Here is a 20,574-nt window from a genome sequence, read left to right on the forward strand (position 1 = left end):
CCAAAGTTAAAGAGCTTTTCAGTAGCTTTGGTTTTATTTAACAAAAATCGGAATGCACAGGATACAAACTTTAATTCATCCACAATAAGATGAAACAGTGAACTACAGGTTTTAAAACAACACAACCCTATTATTCAGAAAATCTTAGCAGATGTAAACAAAAGTGGAAATAAACTTCATCATGCCACTTATCAAATTACAAGATGACATTGTCTGCATAGAATTATTTTCTTTTGTGTAGAGTTGTATGACTATGCTGTGCAGGATTTTGTCATTAATTTTTATTGGGGCAATTTCACGAGCAATAGAGGAAAAAACAACAACACAAAACAAAGCAGTCAGGACAAAAAAAAAAGTACATTTCTGTTCTTTTGTAATTCTTAGTGTTGAAGTAGAAAGTTGTACTGGCCGTAGTCATAATCATCAGGCATGATGAGAAGGTCTTCCCTGGCTTTGTCCAATTTGCGCCGCAGGAAATTCCGTCTCTCAATCCACTCCTGCAACTCCTCACGACTGTGGGCAAAGTCACAACTGGCACCTTCAGGGCAGTCAGCTTCGGACCTAACACGCCGCAGAAAACACAAACCAAAATATCCACCGTGTTTTCATATTAAAGATGTTGGCCGGGTGAAGACACGACTTACTTGGTGCAGAGCTGGAAGGACACACCGGGGAAGCGGTGGGTCCATTTCAAAGCCTCGTCTTCTCCTTCACAACTGAACAGGCGCTCCTTGTGCTTGGCGGAGGAGATGTGTTGCTGCCATTGTCGCTCGCCGTTACTGTGCTTGCCACACAGAGGACAGTAGATGCCGCACTGAAATGTAGACAGCAAGTTCTGGATGTAGTTCATCATCAAATCGCAAGTATGTAATAATAAAGCGGACCCACCATTGCTTCCGGATTATCTGTCGGCATGACAATGTCTTTTTCTTGGGCGGGCACGGTTTTGTCTGCTTGGCAATTTTGTGCGCTTAATGTCAGCCACATTTTGTATATCTGCAGCATGTCGATGACTGCAAAGGGACAGACCACTCATCGATTAGGAAACAGTTCCAAAGTTTTTGTTTGTTTCAATAACTCGCCATTTTGAGTCTTCATATACATCCACATCTCTTTTTCTTCTGGGCTGTGGGCAAAGGAGCACTTGTCAGCGTAGTCACATTTCTTCTTTGCCAAGATTTGTTTGCACAACTGCAAATACATACAAAAAAGGGAACAAATCGGAGTAAACAACGTTTGGGCGCACAACTGCAAATAATTTAAAAAAAGTGAATAAATCACTGAAACAAATCGGAGTGAACAACTTCTAAACTCACTTGATATTGTGCAGGAAAGTATTTGGTTGGAAGCGGTCTGGCAGGGACCCATTTATTTTGATCCAAGGACTTCACCATGAGCGTGTTTTGCTCTCTCATCCACCTGGGAGTGTTCATTGGTTTGTACGTGAAAAGAAAAGGGAGTGTGAGCAATTGAATGTTGAAATACTGTCGAAAACAAAAGGACTAAAAATAGCGGTGAGACGTCAGAACAAGCGAGGCTTTCCTTTTCTGTTGGTGAAAATGATATCGTAAGCTTCATTTACCAATCAGAACCTAAATGATCATTTTTGTTCCACAAAATTGGATGACATTAAAATAAATATTTTTATTATGTAATGTACAGATTTGACTTTTTCTAGAATTGTACCATGACGGTGGTTGTTCTAAGAGATTATTTAGGTCAATTTAAGTTCTCGCTGAAGACCCAAGCCCATCTTTTTACTTACGGGTGCTTGGCCTTGTTGGAGCAATACTTGAGATGTACGTCTGGCGTACTTATGTGGCCGTCTTGGAAGCAGCTTGCACAGATAAACTTCATCTTCATGTTCAAACTTTTGCCTTTTAGTATTTCCACACCGTTTGTAGCAGCAGCAGCAGCAGCAGTAGCCTGCTTAAAAATAAGGGATAAAAATATAATTGTAGCTAGTTTTCTATCTAAACAGTGTTTAGTTGTTAGTGTAGTTAAGTAGTTTATTTATGCAATATTCACGGGAAATAAATTGATGAAATATGAGGGGGGAAACAGTGGCAATAGCAAAATGGAGGATGGCGCATGAGCAAACTGCAACCGACTATGAAAACAAAAATCTTCCTCATCCATGGTCACATTTAAAAAAAAAAAAGTTTGCCAATATTGATGATATTATGTGCAAAATAAAAATAAACGGCCTTACTCGACTTGATCTCAATGATCTTTCGTTTCCGGCATTCTGCTCCTCTTTATCATATTTTGCCGAGACTTTAACAATCTCATCAGCAGTGATACCTAGAAACAAGCACACGTCAAAAAGACTAATTCACTAATTGAAAGAAACTAAATGGAAATGTCCCCCAAAGATAATACAAATGATTGATACAATATTTTAATTTCTTTAGTGGATGTTTGAATCTTATTACCCATTGGCTTATATTCTTCCACTTGGGAAACAAAATGATCTTTTTAAAAAAAGGGCTAAAATAAATGTGCCATTCTTCACAAGCATGTCATCAAATCTGTTCCAGTGCCGCTAACTTCATTAATGGCACTGATGAAAACATGGAAAACATTAATGCGATGTTGATGAAGAAATGATAAATGTCCGGATAGAATATCCAACAGCACATTTCCTCACCTGTGTCCCTCTGCACCTTCCAGGTTTGCAGCTCGATGACGGAATGAGCGTTATGACACTTGTCCTCCCCGAGGCATCCGTCATGTGACTTTTGGCTGCACAGTTTAAAGTGGGCCAGTATATTAAATGGACGCACTTTTCTGTAGTTGCACTGAGTGGTCCTCACTTCAAACGCTAAACACCTGACGGGCACAAAGTCGATCAAATGAAAATTTGAATCAATATTTAAGTGTCTGTTGTGTACTCACTTGTTAGCATCGAAGGAGTGGTGGACGTGCACGTTTGAGCACACTGTGTGATTGTCTCGGCAGCGCCTACTGATAATCCGAGGTTTGCTGTCATAGCACTCCTGCAAACCGGAAGATCCAAATTAACAACTACAAAAATTCTAGATTCTGATCGCCATCCTGACCTGACAGAGGAAGCTGAAATTGCCCTTGTGTTCCTGTCGAAGGCGTATGATGCTGTTCACGGGGTCTATGTCGGTAACAGCCGATGGTCCGAAAAGCAGGTTTCTGTCCAGGGTTCCTTTCCTTTCCTCGGTCCAAACGTCAATTTCCAGCTGGTTGTAGGCATAGTTGCATTTTTCCCCAAACTTACAGATACCAAGATCTCCATACTTTGGCTGGTCTATATAGAAAAGAAACTCTGTCTACTTTACAACTCAAATTTAGTCGTTGGTTTTCGATAAAGTCAAAAGGACAAAATGTATTTTTACGTTTGCAGAGGAGAAAAGGCCCCGTGATGAACGTCCATGTCGGTGGCTGTCGCACTCTGGTCCATTCCGAAGGTAAAGCCGTCTTTCGTCTACACAGGAGAATGTCTCGCTTACAGTTGTGGCCTGGCTCGGGCTTGTAAATGAAGGAGTGAACCCCTTGACCTGAAAACATTTTTTTTTTAAATTATAATTAATATTTTGGACAACATAGAAAGTATTAAACTACCTTCGTGAGGAATGCAATTCCGACAGGCCTGCGTGAAGTCGTGAGTGGCCCACAGAGGGTTTGAGACTGAAGTTTGTGTCGCTAAAGGGGAGAGAAAGAACATGGAGAACGCAAAATATTTTCACATATCATCGTGATAAAGTTTCCTGTGATAAACATTTGACCTCTCATTTATTGAAGTCAAAACAAAATGCGCCCTCTAAATATCTCCATCTTGAAGAATAAATGATTCCATCTGCACCTTAGCCAATAATAATTTTTGAATGGGTTATAATTACCAGAAGAGCTGAAATTGCTGAGTGAGTCCAGGTTTGTTCCCTTGGGCGGGCGTACGGGCACAGAATTTCTTGCGGGAAACGAGTCCAAGGAATCGAGCGAGTCCAGTTGAGCGGATGGGTCACAGGTGAGCCTCGCAGGTTGATATTTATCAAGCAAGTCATCAAAAGAGTTATCTAATTCTTTCAGGTTTGTTTTGGGTTGAGTGGCTTTTGGCGCTACGCCGCAAGCCGTTGCCATCAAGAGGTCATCTAGGGAATCTAGTGACTTCAAACGCATATCATCTCCACCTCCAGGGAGGTTATCAGAGGAATGCGGACCCTGTGGAGCTGATAGGTCATCAAGGGCATCTAGTGAGTTGTGACCACCGAAGGAAAGGGAGCTCTTGGGGTTAAATTGAGTCATGGAAGAGCAAAAGAAGGCTGGGGGGAGCTGAGGCCTTGAGGCAGGAAGCAAAAAAGTTCTTTGCCCGCTGGGAGGTGAGGCTACTTTCGGATTGTGGACCTAGAAGAGGAAAGAAAACAAATTCTGCATGATCTACACTAGTTGCAGGGCTGCTAAATTGATTCATCGTGTGCTTCTCACAATCCTAGCAATTACCTCAGCAGGTAAATGTTCATTGGGGACACAATCAAGGAGGTTGTCCAGGTCATCTCCTAACAGCTCACAGTCCTCCAAAGCGTCTTGCCTGTCCAAGTCTGAGATGGCAGACTGTTGCATGTCATTTGCGTTGCGAAGGGCAACGCATTGAGCCACGCTAGGAAAACTGACTAAGGAGACACGGGTACAAAAATTGCATTCAGGATCTCCATGTTGGTGAAAATAGCCGTTGCTGCTACTCACCTGGTGCAATTCTACTCAAAGGGTTTTGAACATTTCCGACATTATAAGACACCTAGGCATGAGAAACACATTAAAATGATATTGAGAAATATCTAAGACACAATGAAAAAACCTTCAAAAAAAATGTTTTTGGTCTTGTCACTCCTGTTCCCTAATGTGTATTTTACATTTGCAAATTAACCTATTAGCAGAGAGGAAACCGACAAAAGATTGAGGTTGTACCTTGTAGCTTTCAGGATCTGGATATGGGACTGAAGACCTGAAAACAATGCAAAGAAATTTGAAAAAAAAAAAAATAGCCTGAAAATAAAGTTTGCAGTCTGAGCACACTGGTAGTTTATTGACAAAAACACACAAGATCATTCTTTTTGTATTAAATCTGAATTTAGAGACACACTAACTGATAGGTTATATTGATTTTGTGTATGAACATTCCTAATGAAGATATGTATTTAAAAAACTAAAAGTAAAATCTTACTGTATGAAATTCAGAGCTTCTTGTATTTCTTTCTTGCGTTTCTGCCTTTGCGAGTCCATTCTTACTCCCTGTGAGAATGGGGGAGAAAATTAAAAATGTAGGCGTTCCTAGTTTTTCAATATTAACGTTTTAAGCGATATTTGGGGCAATTTTGTGATGAAACATGGCGCCACCGCCTAGCGGAACTTAGAAAGCACCTACCTTCTTTAAGTGAGGAAGTTCATTGATGAGCAAACAAAATGGTGTGATCGACGAGCAGGGGGAGCAAGGGGAATGACTTCCAGAGGCAAATATATTAAATTAGTGCACGATTTATCACGACTACTCCTCGCAAATATGATAATCCAGACTGTTAGGTTTCTGATCGCTTACTTTCGATTTCTCTTGAAGTCCAAATCACATGACGTCAGCTAACTCCCCAGCAAGGTAAATCGCTATTGGAACAAACGTCGTATGGCTCACTCTGATTTAATCTGGACCGGTCGTCAGTCAATCGTAGAACAATTTACGCTGTCAAATGATGATTCCAGAATTTTCAGAGGAGATTATGTGGTTTGAGTCTGAATTTTGCTGGTCTGTACTGAGAATAATTGTTTTTTGGAGCTTAAGAATGGAACGTGAACGCGTCAGTGTAGGCTAATGGAACTACAACTCCCTTGTCCACCAAATGAGTCGTAAAGCAGTTTGTTGTGGTGCTGAATTGTCGTTTGAACGTCAGGAACGAGCGGGAGCTTGAATTAGACAGCATTCATTGACATCTGCAGTGCCCGGGTATTGTTTTTATTCATATAATTATCATAATAACATATTCGGTTTTGTGTTTGACTATTCTTAAGTCGCTGTAGTACATAACTGTAGGTTGTCTGCGGCGTGCTGTTGAACGACACGAGGGGCCGAAACACACTTACCACGTTACAACTGTCAATAATTAACTTCACTGTTATCGTACACTTCGCACAAAAATATATTTTTTAAATATTGAGTCAAATGCTTTCTTTCGGAATTTCCACCGATTGGTGCAATTTGATAGCAACTGTATATCTCCTTGATAAGGTTTGTAGTCGAAGTTAGCATCAGGTGGCTAATGCTAGACCTAGCGAGCCTGTTGCAAATAACATCATGAATAATCAATACTGTACATAACGATAAGAATTACACAGATCTGATATGCTGAATTGGATCAGCGGATATTTTAGGCCAATGATCAGTTGAATGTCATAATTTGCTGATCGATGTTATTGATCAGAGTGTCATGGAGTTTTTGTTTTTTCCCAGGTACCTTAATGGCGACAGACATTGTTTCCCAGTTGGCCGACTCCCTGGCCAAAGCTAAAGTTGAAGAAGGGGAGCTGAGTTACAAAGGCCAGGGAAGAAAGCTGGATGATTCGAAATCAGGTGCGAGATGGTGCAGTTTCCATTCATTCAGCCAAGGAAAGAATGATAGAAACACATTTTGTCCTACTTTCTTTTCCCCCGTCTAAACCGTTTTTTAAATTCTAGTTGAAGAGATTGTGAAGGAGATCGAGAACTTTGAAGGTCTCCAAGCTCTACGATTGGAAGGAAACACTGTGGGTGTTGAGGCAGCAAAAGCCATCGCCAAGGCCCTTGAGACAAAGAGCCTGTTCAAGGTTTCAGCAATATACTTTTGATTTCTTTCATTTTCATGTCATTTGGATTTCTTTTATATCTCACTGAGGGTGATGCAAGAAAAAAAAAAAGCAATAAGTTAAAAACAAAACTTGTTTCTTTCAGTGCTGTTACTGGAGTGACATGTTTACTGGCCGTCTCCGCTCTGAGATCCCACCTGCTCTGGTAACAACATTATCCTAACTGGTTGTTCTTTAAATGTTCTCTTCACATCACTTATAGGATCTTAATCTTTTTCTCTCAAAGAATTCGCTGGGTGACGCTCTAATGCTAGCAGGTGCCAAGCTGACCGTTTTAGATCTAAGTGACAACGCCTTCGGCCCAGACGGGGTGAAGGGGATTGAGCGGTTGCTCAAAAGCTCTTCCTGCTACACTCTTCAGGAACTACGACTCAACAACTGCGGCATGGGTATTGGAGGGGGAAAGGTAAATCCTCCTCAATCGAGGCATATTTTAAATGTATTGCATTTCCCGTAGGTTGATTGTGGTATACTTGGATAGTGCTCCAGTCTAGACGATAAAAAGTTGTTGTGCACTTGTCAGATATTAGCTGCTTCGCTGATTGAGTGCCATAAAAAGTCCAGTGCAGAAGGTCCGCCGCTCAGCCTGAAAGTGTTCATCGCCGGGAGGAATCGTCTGGAGAATGACGGCGCCACTGCCCTCGCTCAAGCGTTCCAGGTAGAGAAGTCAAACAACCAATTGGACGATTTACGATTCCGTCCATTTGTTCTTCCCTGTTGTATAAGCGTCTAATATGTGTTTTCAGTTAATGGGCAGCCTGGAGGAGATCCACATGCCCCAAAATGGCATCAATCACCCCGGTGTAAAAGCCCTGGCGACGGCTGTTCAGCACAATCCAAACCTGCGCACCCTCAATCTCAATGACAACACCTTCACTGAGAAAGGCGCCATTGCCATGGCTCAGGTATGATTAGTAATATTGCAGGGCTTGCTGGAATCATTAACCAAGATATACTTTTATTATATGACAGCAGCTTGCAAGCTTTAAATGTAGTCAACAGCAATATCCAATTTAAGAACATAAATTAAGAAAAAATATGCATCGGACATGATAGTGTTGACTAAGATTATTTTGTTTCTGTCTTAATACTTTTTTCTGTCATTCACAGGCCTTGAAACATTTAAGAAGCATCCAGGTGATCAATTTTGGAGACTGTTTGGTGCGCCCAGTTGGAGCCGCAGCAATCGCTGGAACGGTTTCAGAAGGACTCCCCATCTTGAAGGTGAGTGTTCATTGTGTCTGTTGTATATTACAATTTATTAGGCTGGCATGATCCAATAAACTTCATCTCCTCTCTCACCAACCAAATACTCGGTTACAATAAACAGGAACTTAATCTGTCATTCGGAGAGATAACCGAAGATGCTGCACTGGCTGTGGCCCATGCTGTCAAGAACAAGAATCAGATGGAAAAACTGGATTTAAATGGTAAAAAAAAAAAAAAGAAAAAGTCTATGCCTCTGCTGTGACTACATATAACACGCTCAACCTCGTGTTTGGCAGGAAACTGTCTGGGAGAGGAAGGCTGCAAAGTTCTGAGAGATTTCATGGAAGACAGCAACATGGCCGAGCTTCTGGCGTCGCTCAGGTAACGTTCAAGTTCATTTATATTTGTGTTTATAACAGAATTTTGTTGATTATCAAAATTGTTTTTTTTTTTTAGTGATGACGAGGGTGAACCCGGAGACGATGATGACGAGGATGATGATGATGGCGATGACGACGACGAGGATGACGAGGAGGTGGATGAAGAGGAGGAAGAAGAGGATGAGGAAGATGAGGAGGAAGAGGAGGAAGAAGAGGATCAAGATTCAAACGTTGGCAGCAAGGTAAGTCGGATCAGCAAGTTGAATAATACAGATAGGCTTAATCTTTTTTATTTTTCCCCGCTTAAATAAATATTAGCCTAACGTTTTTTTGTTTTTGTTTTTAACCGTCTTGGCCTTTCCAGTTTTCCACACCCCCATCAGCACAACGACCGCCCAATGTCTCGTCCTTTCTCAGTTTTCCGTCGCCGGATAAACTGCTCAGACTGGGGTCCAAAAGAGCAGCACTGATTGAACAGCAGGTACACTAGTTGATAATACAAGAGAAGGCTTACCTATATTATCTATTGTCAACATTTTTCTTTCTTTGACACTTTACAAAGTTCATAGTGGAAATGAACTATATGGTGTTTTTAGAAAGAAGGATGACCCTGATTCCTTTTTCCTGTCTTTGCGGCCAGGTGGATGTGTCCGACGCAAGAAAAACAGCCGAAGCCTTTCTCAAAATTGCATCTGTGTACAAGGAGGACAATAGTGAAGTCAAGAGTGCAGTCTTGGAAAGTGTTGGTGAGATTTCTTTTTTTTTTGTGGAATACAAAGATCGCCTGTCTCCCCCGTGTAACCTTCCGGGCTCTTTTTTTTTTTTTTGTACTGTATCCATAAAAGCTAATCCCTCTTTTTCTTTTTACAGATGCCCTTTTGAGGAAAGCCTTTTCTTCTATCCAAGGCTACAACTTTGTATCCTCTTTGCTAGTGTTGCTGGGGCTTATTAAGGTGAGCCGAATCGGATTCCATCGACCTGTGTCCTTTTCAGTTTCTATACCAAATCCTTTTCTCTCCGTCCGCTCCTGTGGTCATCTCAGAGTGAAGACAAGGTGAAGCCTGTGCTGGTGGTCGGCGGTCACCTGCAGGCCTTGGAGCACGCTGTTCGTCAGGATTACTTCCCCAAAGAGAGTGTGGCTGTGCTGGAGGCCTTCATGTCCCGGTAAGGGCGTGACAGAATGAGCCAATCAGCAGGCAGCTTCCAGGTATAAACCATCGCTCAATACTCACCAGGAACAATGGTGACACTTCACATTGATGTATTCTTATTCTTGATCAATGAATTTCCTGCAACTAGGACAAAGGAAGGTAGGTCACTGTGATTTCACCTAATTTGGTGAAATGACAACTACGGTACCATTAAGATAATGTTTTGAAGCCCATCATGCATGATTGGCCATTTTAAGAGTTGCCTGACTATATCAGTGCATCCAGATGACAATTTTTCTCGTCGCCAGAAACAACAAGGCTTTGGAGTCCTGCGGCTCTTCTCGATACAAGCTTCAGTCCACCTTGCAGACGACACGCACAGAGAGCTGAGGAACCTGGGTGAACACAAATAACGCACAAACAACACATTTGCTCACATTTTAATCAAAGGGGCATCATTCTCATTTAAATAATTCTCATTCTCATTTTTGGGGAAGATCTGTTTGCTTGAGCATGCAGTGTTTTGTTACATGACATCTTTGTAACCGCTGGTGTGTTTAAAAATACAAATTGGGACTGCCAGGCAGGTGACACTCGTCCACTGGCTACACAACACATTATATTGTACTATGTATGTAAATGCAAATAGTAGTTTTTGGTTTTGTATGTATTTGCTTTTTTTTTTTTTCTATTTTGCAGCTGTAATGTGCTGTGAATGACGTATTAAATGTATTGTAAAGTCAAGGTAAACTACGAAAGGGATGTCTTTTTTTGACTAGAGTCACAAGCTGTTATGGCTTTGCGTTGTTAAAATAAATTGTGTTGATTTTAACTTGTTTTGTGCTTTATTTAGGTCAGTTTCCATTTATAGGGTACACACACATGAGCTGGAATTAAATTTTAGAGTATTTTGTTAAGTTAAGGATCCTCAATCCATTTGACTAGTCATGCTTGGTTGCAGCGTCTCAGCCTTTTAACTAGTCAGAAAATGTAAAACCAAGGTGTTAATTTGCAGTTGGGGGTGCAGGGATCAGGGGTCACAAGAGGAAGAATTTACCAAAGACTCGTTCATCCATTGGACTCCACAGACTCCGGTGAACACGCTGGACGTGGGATTTTGAAGTCGCTGGCAGATTCATTGAGATTTTCTCGTTTTTCTTTTTCTTTTCATTTTATGTCAACTTCTTTATGAAGGTAAGATATTTTGTTGTTTCAAGTTCTTGAATATTTAGAGGTGTGACACGTGTAAAGAAGTCTTTTTTTTTTTTTTTTTTAGCTTATCAATTTAAAAAGTATTGCTTTTATTTAGTTAGGTGGATGGTAGCAGTTAACCAACACTACTCTGTCAGCATGATAGTTTTGATAATCAGTATACAATTTAATATTTTTGAAACTACCTTATCTTACAGCCAACATTGTAACCGAAATCCTCATTTGACAATTTGATTTTCCTTGCACAGATGCTTGTCCTCCCTGCTGCCGTTTTATTGGGGACTTTTGCAATCATATCAAATGTGGAGGCTGGGAAGTGTCCTCGGGTGTGCAATTGCGACAGCGCCAAGCTCACGGTGGCTTGCGTCGGCAAGAACCTTACTGAGGTTCCCCCGACTATTGACGAGGTGAGAAATGAATGTCTACCACCTTTCTTCAACCTCACACTTCTACTCTTCTGCCAAGGAAGCTTTTGCACACAGTTTGCATCTATGGTCTGGTAAAAAAGAAAAATGTACACATCTATGATTATAGATCACAGTCAAACTGGACCTGAGGAATAACAACCTCCAAATGCTCCAAAGGGGAGGATTTGTTCGCACACCTTACCTCACCCACCTCAACCTACAGCGATGCAACATTGTCAAAGTGAAGGAGGGAGCTTTCCGCATGCTGGGCCGTGTGGTCTTCCTTAACCTGGCCTACAACAAAATTGACATCCTATATCAGGTTAGAAACCAATACATCCAAAAGGGTTGTGCTATTTCTAATAAATCTTCCCTCCACACTGGCCTCTGTAGGAATCTTTTGACGGCCTCTCGTCTTTGAAGGAGCTTCATCTGGACCACAACCAAGTTGAGGAGATCCAACCTGGAGCTTTCTTGCAGCTTGGCTCATTAAACATGTTGGCTCTCACTCATAACCAGCTGGTGTACATCCCCAATATGGCTTTTCAGGTACTCGGAAGCCCAAGAAGATGACGATGAATGCATTTTGATTTATTTAAAATGATGCTATTATGACTCGAGCATCAAAAATAAAGGAGTCAATTTTCATCTGTGTCTCACAGGGCCTGCAACACATCAAGTGGCTTCGTCTCAGCCATAACGCCATCAACAACTTGGCTCCCGAGGCATTTGCCAGCTTGTTCATTCTGACCCGCCTCAATCTGGACCATAATGAGCTTCAGTTCTTCCCCACTCAGGCTATGACCAGGTACCGATTTTTTTTTTTTTTTTTAATATAAAGCCATAATATATTAGTACTTAGTGACTCCTCAGAAATACTCCTAAAAGAGCCCCCAAAAAATCTTAATGTATAAGACTTGCTGGTAAAAACGTGTTGACTATCTTCTGTAGACTCAAGGAGGTCACACACCTGGACATGAGCCACAACCGCATGATCTACCTCGGCGAAGAGTCTGTTTCCATGGCCAAGCTCACACACTTGTACCTCAACCACATGTCCCTCCAAGACCTCTCCGAGCAGGCCTTGTCCCAGGCTCCTGTGCTCTCCTACTTGGACCTGAGTCACAACCAGCTTCGTTACTTGGAGCCTCTCGTGGGCCCCAAGAACCTTGCAAGTCTCAACCTCACTGGTACGTAGCATAATTACACTCGAAGCCTGCTGAGTGTTTACACTTTTTTTTTTTTAAGCCAACCCCATCTACTGTAGCTGCTACATGAGGCCTCTAAAAAACTGGGCGAGTGTTGGGGGTGTCAAGCTGCTGGGAACTTGTGCAGGACCACCTCACCTGTCCGACGAGCCTCTCCGAGCCGTGGCGGCGGCGGACATGCGTTGCCGCAGCAGGGGAGACCCACTGAAGGATGAATTTGAGGAGGAAGTGGTCACCATTAGCATCCCACCAACAGTCAAACCCAAACAGAACGTCAAGTGTCCGCTTAACTGTGACTGTCACGTGAGTTCGGATCCTTTTGTGGACAATGAGAGTTGTCTACTGTACTGCAGTAATTTTAATTTTGCCATTTAAGGCTATAAAAAAATTTTTCAACCTCTTCTAGATTGAAGCACAACATGCTACATGTGAGAACCGAGGTCACCACAAAGTACCTCGAGGCTTCCCTGCAAAAACTCAACTACTGGACCTTCGCAGTAACCACTTCCACAATATTCCCGCCAACAGTTTCCCAGCCACCAGCCAAGTTCTTTCCCTTCACCTGGAATTCTGTAAAATTCGCGAAATCGAAGGTGGAGCGTTCCGAGGAATGAAACAATTGTTTTATTTGTATCTTTCTGACAATGACCTCACATCGTTGGGGCCTGAAACTTTCACTGGAGCCCCGGCGCTCAGTTATCTTTACCTGGAGGGGAATCGTTTGGCAAAGTTTCCTGGTTCAGGTGAGTGGACAAGAAAGACTGACTGGAATTAATAAAAGTAAAACTCTATTTGTTTTTGTTTTTTTCCTCCTACAGCTTTGCGACTCTTACCAAATCTATTTGCATTACACCTGGAACGCAATGCCATTTCAAAACTGGAACCCAAAGGTCTGCTGACCTCAGTAACTCCAAAACTGAGGGAGCTTTACTTAACCAATAACACCATACGCACTATTGCCAAAAGTGCTTTGGACTCTGCCTTTCTTGGAAAACTTCACCTGGATTCAAATAAGCTGACCACCGTTCCAACTGATGCTCTATCCAAAGCCGTTAGTCTGGAGGAACTCAACCTATCTCAAAATCGGATTCTCTCAGTGGGACCAAATGCATTTCGGCCCATATCACAAAGTCTGAAGAGGCTATACATGGATCAGATGAGCACTGAGAAGGTATGAAACGGTACCAATTTGTACGTTGGACCAATCTAGTGATGCACATCCCTGTCTGATGTGCAGATGTCTCGGGAGGCTCTGGCTGGGCTTGGCCCAAGACTGAAGGCTCTCACGTTGAGAGGAAACAAGCTCAAGGAGATTCCTGACTTAGTCTATCTCACTGGCCTGGAGGTGGTTGATCTTCAAGATAACCCTCTGATGTGTGATTGTACTTTGCTGCCGCTGCGCAAGTCAGTGAATACATGCAATTTCTCTTTTAATTCATGTAATACAAACAGAAGACAGTCAAACACAATTTACTTGAATTGTTTCTTTGTGTCTGCACCAGGTGGATGGAGGTGGCAGCTACTTGTGGCTTCCCTCCCAAGCTAAAAGGGCAAAAGGTCAAGGATCTGGAGCTATTCAAGTCCTGTCCGGAAAACAGATCCAAGTCAGACAGAAAGCATGTTGTTGTGGCGCCTGCTTATGCAAAAAGCAAGAAACCCAAACTAAACCTTGTGAAAGTTTCTGGAGTCAAGACTAAACTCGGAAGGGACAAGACAAAACCACCAAAGCTAACAAAGAAAAAGCCTCAAATGAAGCCTGTTGTGGCAGCAGTGACCAAAAAGAAGAAAGTGACAAAAACATAAAATCTTTTCTGCAATGGCCGAATTAGTGACAATGTGTAAAAATCATTTATTATTGTAAAAATAAATGTGCTGTGCTGCTATGGAATGCAGTGTTTGCTTGTGGAAGAAATAAACACAAAACACAGGGATGTTGAAGTTTTTTTGTTCCTTATGGATGTCACAAGTATGGGGCAAAGCAGTACGTGTACCTAAATGAAAGCTTAAAATTCCCCAATTTTAACATTTCCTTGAACATCAAAAACAAAAATGACGGGAAAATTTGCTTTGGCCCAGTAAAATAACAGTCTTATTGCTAATAACACCGCCGGCCATTCATATGGTTCCATGGTGTAATGGTTAGCACTCTGGACTCTGAATCCAGCGATCCGAGTTCAAATCTCGGTGGAACCTAAATTTTCTTTCTCCACGCTAGTCACTTTGATTTTGAAATTTCTTCTCCAAAATATATTTTTTTTGTTCAAAAAGTTATTCTTACATAACAAGTCCGCAACAATATACACGTACTATTGAAAATCGTTGCTTTGTAACAATGAATGACGTTTGAAAACGTGACTTTCTCTGCTTTACGGTTGATCCTACACCGGAAGTAGCTTCTCGCTGATTCACGTTCACCCTTAACTTGTGAAATTCAACATGGCAGCGGCGATGGATGTTGATGCACCTAGCTGTTCCAGTAGCGGAGCAAGTAAGAAGCGATTTGAAGTTAAGAAGGTATGGCTTTCTAGATAATTGAGCTCCTTGCGTGGGAATAAACGCGACAGCTTTTTCCAAGATCAACACGCCAGCTAGTTAGCATCAATTAGCGTGCTAAATTGCTAACGTTGTAGCACTGCGGCTTAGTTAGCTTGATATTAGCTTCCCTAAAGCGGTGGAAACTTATTTTTCTTATATATATATATACTTGCTGTTTGGTCATGTGCAACTATAGGGAGATTTTAAGTACCTTATCGAGCTGAACGTGACAATTCAATTCAGCGTCCATTAAAGCAATCAATTGAAGCAAAGTGCATAATTATAACAATAGAAATGAAAACCTAATAAAAACGTCATTCCTTCCTAAACAAAACCAGTCTGTGACGTGTGAACAATCATGCAGCAGTCTTTTATAATCCTTATGTCGACCGATGTTAAATATAGTTTTGTTTCCCTTTCTAGTGGAATGCCGTGGCTCTATGGGCTTGGGACATTGTTGTGGATAACTGTGCAATTTGTCGAAACCACATCATGGATCTTTGTAAGTTTACGTGCTGTCTAAAAGATGTTTATTACAACAGATTGAACCCATGTAACATTTTGAACTAGTGGCCATTCAAAAATCTCAAGTGATTTGCTTAAAGGGGGTAAAGCTGCCCCTATTGTCATTGTAGGAGTTTAAATTTGTAAAGCATGTGTGATTTGTTTCTCCATTAGGTATAGAGTGCCAGGCCAACCAAGCTTCTGCCACGTCTGAGGAGTGTACAGTAGCCTGGGGTGTCTGCAATGTGAGTTGGGTTATTGGAACGGAAGAATCTTGAGGCGAATGCAGTGCAAGTTGTGTCTTATGAAAAGCTACGCTTTAATGTCGATAAATGTTTTCATTTGTTATTGTCATCCATAGCACGCCTTCCACTTTCACTGTATTTCCCGCTGGCTCAAAACAAGACAGGTGTGTCCTCTGGACAACAGAGAGTGGGAGTTCCAGAAGTGAGTGAATTCGTGATTTTAAGTTTTCTCATTGCTTAAATTGTTGGTGAGTTGGTCATGATGTCCTCTTTTTTTTTTCTAGGTATGGACACTAGTTGGAGAACTTTAGCTTTTGCCCACAGTGCTTCTTTTCCCATCCAACTTGTTGTAAGCAAAGTTGTTTGTGTACATTTTTTGTTTTGTTTCAAATAAACAGTAATATTAATGGCGGAGCAGATTTCAGTCAAACTATTTTTGGGGGGGATGGGTAAATCTGTGATCATTTAAGCATCAAATAGCCTTTAATCTAATTAAATGATAAAGTATAAAGTCAAGTCTAGTGCCTTTTACAAACAAGCTTTATTAATCAATTTCCCCAAATGGCTCAGACACCTTTTTTTAACAGAACAGAACAGAACAAAAGAAACTGATTAGGTTCCAAAATGTAGAACTGTAGAAATGGGTTAATGAGGGCGGGGGAGATCCCAGAATGCAAATGCGAGAAACATCAACTTTGTGTTTAAGAGCCAGATCATTTAAGTCAATACACTCCAGACAGCACTCTGGTTGCTCTTAGTACTGATTAAATAGCTTTGATTTAAATTCACCCTCGGCTCCTCTAAATAAACACTCCGATTAGGTTACCGCCTGGGAACACTTGATATGCGCACCATAGATTTACTGAAAAGCCCTCAAAAGATTGCAGCGGCAAACAAAATCTTCATTTCATCTCTGTTCCGCTCTCATCTATGGCTGAGGTGCGGCGCCCCCAAACTTGGAGCTCAGCTTGGTGACGAGCGCCATGACCTTGGGGTTGTTTTGGTACTTTGCGATGTTAGCTGGGTTCTGTGCCACATCCTGGAAGGCAGCCATCACCTCTGGGTCCTGAAAACATGGTCACAACTTTGTCACATCTTCTCAACATGGCTACTGGCCAAAAGTCAACATCTTTGATTGAAGGGAGCAGTGAGTCACCTGCATGGCGGTGAGCAACTCGGGATCTTGCAGGAGGTCGTTCAGGCCGGGCATGCCGCCGGCTCCGCCTGGGAATCCGCCAGGGAATCCACCAGGGAATCCTGCACCACCTGCTTCAAATCACACCCAGTAAGTATGTACACTATAGGATTCACCAAGAGCGACATATGTTGAGTTAAATCGTTACTGTACTATAAAGCATGCATTAACTTGAATACAATTTCTAAACTAATCTGAATGCACAAATTAAAATCGAAGATTTTTTCCCACCTGGGAAGAATCCTGCTCCTGCTCCACCTGCCCCTCCTCTGGCGTCCTCTTCCTGTAGGGGCGGTGAAATATATTGCTTTTCTTTTGGCACTAGATCGTTTCGTTAATGATTTGTCTGCCAACAGTCCATTCGCAAACTCATCACATAAAATTGATTCAGATCATGTTAAAACATTTTGACACCTATGAACCATTTGAAATTATGAGGAACAAATCTATAGATTTGCTTCTATTTTATATTTTAGCAAATAACTCACCTTCTGGGCCTTAGCGTGCTCCTCCCTTGCTTTCTTTATCCGCTCTTGCTTCTCCTTTATCTCTCTCTCCTCCCTCTTGCGTTCATATTTGCGCCTGTGCTCGATGATTCGGTTAGCCTGAAAAGTAATATTGGGAAAGGCGGAAGTTGTCAAAATGGGAATCGAATACTTACTTTCCGGGTTTAAAAATTCTACCGAACCTTTGGTTGGACTTCCTTAAGCAGTGCATCGGCATCCTCGTCATAATCCAGTTTACATGCTGTGGCCAGATCGCGGGCGGCGTCCTCCCAGTGGCCCAGCATCCTGTGGGAGACATCACAATCTCATTGTAGACTGTAAAAATCATTTAGAAGAGAAAAAAAAAAAAAAAAGTGTGACGGAGGGAAAAAGTACTTGTGAGCTTTCCCCCTCCACTTGTACGGCTGCGCTGAGTCTGGGTTGATCTCGATGGCTCGGTCACAGTCTCTGATGGCCGCGTTGGGTTTCTGCATCTTAACGTAAACACTAAAACAAAGGACAGGCCATAAATACCATCCCTGGGGAATGACTCCCAACTTTGGCATGTTGGTAAGATCACCTTGCCCTCTTTGCATACAAGATGGCCAAACAAGGATTCAGTTGGATGGCCTCGGTGAAAAGCTCCAACGCTTTCGGAAGATCTCCTACAAGAAACGAGAACAACCAAAGCAGAGATCTCAGTATAGATGTCAGTAAGTTATGCAAAGCACAGGTGATAACCCTCACCTCCTCCAAGAGCATCAATGGCTTCCATCTTCTTGTCATTGGCCTTTTCCATCATCTCTTCCGTCACCTGAGTGAATGCCCACACGCATAGTTAATTTTAATGAATGAAATAAATTAGTTTGTGAGAATATCTGTCAAGGACCTCAATATTATCCGGATCTCCCATTTCCTGTGGTTCATCCATGTCTGGTTCAATGACGCCCTCAAGATCTATTTCTGGAAAAAGCAAGGGACATTGCTTACTGTGAACCGAAACTAACCCAGAAAAACGAACAGCAAGATAACCGGTACCTATTTCACTCTCCTCGCTCTCAGATGGAACAGCAGGCTCAGGCTGAGTTGGAGGCGCTTTAGATGTTTGAGGAGGACCACAGGGACACTCACCCTAAAAGCCACAAACTATTAGACCACAACTATGAACTCCAATCAATGTTCTCATTTTTATTTTTTAGTAAAACCTTCAGTATTCAAAACAAATAGCTGCTCTTATCTACTGAACCCCTTTGCAGATCTGAATGCCTGCCATGTATCCAGTTGAAAAAAAACAAAAGTAACAAAACTGACTAAGAACATTAGGGGAAATGAAAACTGAAAGGAATTCATGCATTACCTGGCAGTGACTCTTGGGGGAGGCTTGAGAAGGTATCTTTGCACCCATGCTGCAGAGTGGACAACATTCTTGTGAGCCATATTAAATTCGTTTCAAAACACATCAGTGCCAACTAGGGGTGTAACGATACATCGATACACATCGATTAATCGATATAATGCTCTACGATTTATTGGCATCGATGCTAAAGGTAAACATCGATTTATATCGCCGTGTTTGACCTCGGACATTAGACGCGACTTTATTTTGAAATCCAGTTCATTGTTGCTTGCTTCCTCTTTCCGGGAGCAGGGAGCAGGGAGCAGTGCGCGGCGTTGCTGCACATGAAAGGGGAGTCGACAACTAGTACGCGGCTCCTGGGCTGGTGCTATGGCTCGTGTCCAAAAAGACGAGGAAATTGGCTCCCCTTTAGGCTTCAAGTCATTCTTTGGAAGCACTTTGGATTCCAAAGAAAAGATGGCTCAACGGACAAGACACGTGCAGTTTGTAAATCCTGCCATGCGGTGATCAAATATTCAGGGAGCACAAATCTCGCCGCACATTTAAAGAAAAAACACCACATCAAAGTTCAGTGTTAAAGTAAGCAATTTGTATACTACAATACTCTTGTAATTTCCTAAATAAAGAGTTTGCAGTACTTTGTTGATTTTGCGTATGAATTGTTATAAATCAGGATATTGTTCTATATTTTTTATTAAAAAAAAAAAAAAAAAATCGATCGTAGAGCACTATATCGCGATATATCGTGAATGAATCGCAGCAGGCTTTAAGATATCGGCAAATATCGTATCGTAGTTCTTTATATCGATATTATATCGTATCGTGACAAAACCCGCGATTTACACCCCTAGTGCCAACTGCTAAAATAATTGCATCAGTATTTTTTTCCACAACTGGCCTGCTAGAACCTGAATGGCAAAAGGGCTAGTTCCCTCCATAAAACTGCATACTTGCAGGCTGAAACTATCTTTTCAACAAACTCATGCAGGTCTATCAAGTTTTTCAAGTTGCCTCGATCTAGTGGGCACGTGGTGATTTTATTTTTTTATTTGTACCATTGTTTTCTTTGGATTTTAGTAACACATAAGACAGAATAAAATAAGACCGCAACCCATAAAGCGAACTGCAGTTTGCAGTCACCTCTGCAACCAGGTCCGGAAGAAAGCCATCTCGGGAAGTTGCAGGATGGCGGGATTGGACTCGCATAGTTGCACGAAGCCCTTCAACTCTGCCACTTTTTGAGACTCCATGCTTCTCTGTCACGTCCAACACGCACTGCGTGGCATCATAAAAACAAACCACTCAAGATGTTTAAGGTTTAATAACAATGTCCCTTTACCGTTACGTAGCTTAGCTGTTACAACATGCTAACGTGAACGTTTATTTATTTATGTCCGCATACCTTTTGTGAGAAATGTATCGAAATGAACACGATCACCAAACAAACAGAACGAAGCAGTTTTAACCCCGGATCGCAAATAATAATGGCAATAAGGCAAGACAGAAGTTTCGAGAGACAAGAACCATATTTGACGCAAGATCCTGTATGCTGTTCTGTTAGCTTGCTGCAATATTGACCACTTATTAATTTAAAGACAAACACAATTAATATCAATGCAATGAGGGTAATAGAAAAGGAAATAGTCGTACCTGTGCAAGGACTCGCAGAATGAACACAGAAGATGAGAAAGCGGAGAGCAGTTGTCGATATTTATCGTTGCAAATCTGCTTCCTTGGCGCAGGCGTTTTCTGTCTTTTCATTCAGGCACTAAATCAGACACCCCACAATAATTTCTGCTTGTCCTGATTTTTGTCTTGCGGGAGTGAC

General features: G+C 41.8%; 5 protein-coding genes and 1 non-coding gene across 10 annotated transcripts; 4 read left to right on the forward strand and 2 right to left on the reverse strand.

Annotated features, from left to right (window-relative positions):
* Positions 1-15: 15 nt before the first annotated feature.
* LOC133170149 (zinc finger CCCH domain-containing protein 7B-like) lies at positions 16-5,734 on the reverse strand. Of its 2 annotated transcripts, XM_061302852.1 has the most exons (19): positions 5,564-5,734; positions 5,393-5,468; positions 5,192-5,259; positions 4,936-4,972; positions 4,714-4,765; positions 4,471-4,640; positions 3,873-4,374; positions 3,595-3,675; positions 3,369-3,530; positions 3,063-3,280; positions 2,899-2,999; positions 2,651-2,832; positions 2,213-2,304; positions 1,766-1,929; positions 1,317-1,419; positions 1,083-1,191; positions 889-1,013; positions 645-814; positions 16-561 (listed from the first exon to the last, which is right to left on the reverse strand). In XM_061302852.1, exons 3-19 carry the CDS (start codon positions 5,248-5,250, stop codon positions 381-383), a joined length of 2,508 nt encoding a protein of 835 aa, XP_061158836.1. In that variant the 5' UTR covers positions 5,251-5,259; positions 5,393-5,468; positions 5,564-5,734; the 3' UTR covers positions 16-380. The 2 variants fall into 2 exon arrangements, with proteins under 2 accessions (XP_061158836.1, XP_061158837.1); XM_061302853.1 differs by lacking the exon at positions 5,564-5,734 and having other exon boundaries at positions 1,766-1,926; positions 5,393-5,534.
* On the forward strand, positions 5,481-10,430 carry rangap1a (RAN GTPase activating protein 1a). Of its 3 annotated transcripts, none has more exons than XM_061302865.1 (16): positions 5,481-5,617; positions 6,467-6,586; positions 6,692-6,819; positions 6,944-7,003; positions 7,085-7,264; positions 7,382-7,516; positions 7,605-7,763; positions 7,969-8,082; positions 8,189-8,288; positions 8,364-8,448; positions 8,524-8,689; positions 8,812-8,928; positions 9,088-9,193; positions 9,318-9,400; positions 9,490-9,611; positions 9,907-10,430. In XM_061302865.1, exons 2-16 carry the CDS (start codon positions 6,475-6,477, stop codon positions 9,986-9,988), a joined length of 1,749 nt encoding a protein of 582 aa, XP_061158849.1. In that variant the 5' UTR covers positions 5,481-5,617; positions 6,467-6,474; the 3' UTR covers positions 9,989-10,430. The 3 variants fall into 3 exon arrangements, with proteins under 3 accessions (XP_061158849.1, XP_061158848.1, XP_061158850.1); XM_061302864.1 differs by lacking the exon at positions 5,481-5,617 and adding an exon at positions 5,809-5,962; XM_061302866.1 differs by lacking the exon at positions 5,481-5,617 and adding an exon at positions 5,810-5,962 and having other exon boundaries at positions 9,490-9,654.
* A 123-nt stretch (positions 10,431-10,553) lies between these two features.
* On the forward strand, positions 10,554-14,356 carry chadla (chondroadherin-like a). Its single transcript, XM_061302857.1, has 11 exons — positions 10,554-10,792; positions 11,059-11,217; positions 11,345-11,539; positions 11,611-11,766; positions 11,880-12,025; positions 12,169-12,407; positions 12,466-12,728; positions 12,832-13,168; positions 13,244-13,596; positions 13,663-13,829; positions 13,928-14,356. Exons 1-11 carry the CDS (start codon positions 10,787-10,789, stop codon positions 14,226-14,228), a joined length of 2,322 nt encoding a protein of 773 aa, XP_061158841.1. The 5' UTR covers positions 10,554-10,786; the 3' UTR covers positions 14,229-14,356.
* A 190-nt stretch (positions 14,357-14,546) lies between these two features.
* Positions 14,547-14,618, forward strand: trnaq-cug (transfer RNA glutamine (anticodon CUG)). The gene has a single exon. It is a non-coding gene; the product is annotated as a tRNA-Gln (tRNA).
* A 160-nt stretch (positions 14,619-14,778) lies between these two features.
* rbx1 (ring-box 1, E3 ubiquitin protein ligase) lies at positions 14,779-16,121 on the forward strand. The gene is made up of 5 exons (XM_061302938.1): positions 14,779-14,939; positions 15,384-15,462; positions 15,639-15,709; positions 15,826-15,911; positions 15,994-16,121. The coding sequence occupies exons 1-5, from the start codon at positions 14,862-14,864 to the stop codon at positions 16,004-16,006; spliced, it is 327 nt and encodes a 108-aa protein (XP_061158922.1). The 5' UTR covers positions 14,779-14,861; the 3' UTR covers positions 16,007-16,121.
* Positions 16,122-16,231: 110 nt separating this feature from the next.
* On the reverse strand, positions 16,232-20,549 carry st13 (ST13 Hsp70 interacting protein). Of its 2 annotated transcripts, none has more exons than XM_061302896.1 (13): positions 20,397-20,549; positions 19,887-20,021; positions 18,747-18,795; positions 18,428-18,521; positions 18,279-18,352; positions 18,137-18,203; positions 17,970-18,054; positions 17,786-17,896; positions 17,593-17,695; positions 17,393-17,509; positions 17,136-17,187; positions 16,866-16,975; positions 16,232-16,775 (listed from the first exon to the last, which is right to left on the reverse strand). In XM_061302896.1, exons 2-13 carry the CDS (start codon positions 19,994-19,996, stop codon positions 16,638-16,640), a joined length of 1,110 nt encoding a protein of 369 aa, XP_061158880.1. In that variant the 5' UTR covers positions 19,997-20,021; positions 20,397-20,549; the 3' UTR covers positions 16,232-16,637. The 2 variants fall into 2 exon arrangements, with proteins under 2 accessions (XP_061158880.1, XP_061158879.1); XM_061302895.1 differs by having other exon boundaries at positions 16,866-16,978.
* Positions 20,550-20,574: the final 25 nt, after the last annotated feature.

This window comes from Syngnathus typhle, linkage group LG17 (assembly GCF_033458585.1).
Source record: "Syngnathus typhle isolate RoL2023-S1 ecotype Sweden linkage group LG17, RoL_Styp_1.0, whole genome shotgun sequence".
Taxonomy (NCBI): domain Eukaryota; kingdom Metazoa; phylum Chordata; class Actinopteri; order Syngnathiformes; family Syngnathidae; genus Syngnathus; species Syngnathus typhle.

What these genes read in the sequence shown, in the direction of transcription:
- LOC133170149 (XM_061302852.1), bottom strand. Translation starts at nt 5,250, where the DNA reads ATGGACTCGCAAAGGCAGAAACGCAAGAAAGAAATACAAGAAGCTCTG. An exon ending in TTTGAGTAGAATTGCACCAG is followed by an intron (nt 4,641 to 4,713) that starts GTGAGTAGCAGC and finishes GTGTCTCCTTAG; the next exon opens with TCAGTTTTCCTAGCGTGGCT. An exon ending in GATCATTGAGATCAAGTCGA is followed by an intron (nt 1,930 to 2,212) that starts GTAAGGCCGTTT and finishes CTTATTTTTAAG; the next exon opens with CAGGCTACTGCTGCTGCTGC.
- rangap1a (XM_061302865.1), top strand. Translation starts at nt 6,475, where the DNA reads ATGGCGACAGACATTGTTTCCCAGTTGGCCGACTCCCTGGCCAAAGCT. An exon ending in ATTCAAACGTTGGCAGCAAG is followed by an intron (nt 8,690 to 8,811) that starts GTAAGTCGGATC and finishes TGGCCTTTCCAG; the next exon opens with TTTTCCACACCCCCATCAGC. An exon ending in CAGCACTGATTGAACAGCAG is followed by an intron (nt 8,929 to 9,087) that starts GTACACTAGTTG and finishes CTTTGCGGCCAG; the next exon opens with GTGGATGTGTCCGACGCAAG.
- chadla (XM_061302857.1), top strand. An exon ending in ATCAGATGAGCACTGAGAAG is followed by an intron (nt 13,597 to 13,662) that starts GTATGAAACGGT and finishes TCTGATGTGCAG; the next exon opens with ATGTCTCGGGAGGCTCTGGC. An exon ending in ACTTTGCTGCCGCTGCGCAA is followed by an intron (nt 13,830 to 13,927) that starts GTCAGTGAATAC and finishes TGTCTGCACCAG; the next exon opens with GTGGATGGAGGTGGCAGCTA.
- rbx1 (XM_061302938.1), top strand. Translation starts at nt 14,862, where the DNA reads ATGGCAGCGGCGATGGATGTTGATGCACCTAGCTGTTCCAGTAGCGGA. An exon ending in AAACCACATCATGGATCTTT is followed by an intron (nt 15,463 to 15,638) that starts GTAAGTTTACGT and finishes TTTCTCCATTAG; the next exon opens with GTATAGAGTGCCAGGCCAAC. An exon ending in TAGCCTGGGGTGTCTGCAAT is followed by an intron (nt 15,710 to 15,825) that starts GTGAGTTGGGTT and finishes TGTCATCCATAG; the next exon opens with CACGCCTTCCACTTTCACTG.
- st13 (XM_061302895.1), bottom strand. Translation starts at nt 19,996, where the DNA reads ATGGAGTCTCAAAAAGTGGCAGAGTTGAAGGGCTTCGTGCAACTATGC. An exon ending in GAGATCCGGATAATATTGAG is followed by an intron (nt 18,204 to 18,278) that starts GTCCTTGACAGA and finishes GCATTCACTCAG; the next exon opens with GTGACGGAAGAGATGATGGA. An exon ending in TTGTATGCAAAGAGGGCAAG is followed by an intron (nt 17,897 to 17,969) that starts GTGATCTTACCA and finishes CCTTTGTTTTAG; the next exon opens with TGTTTACGTTAAGATGCAGA.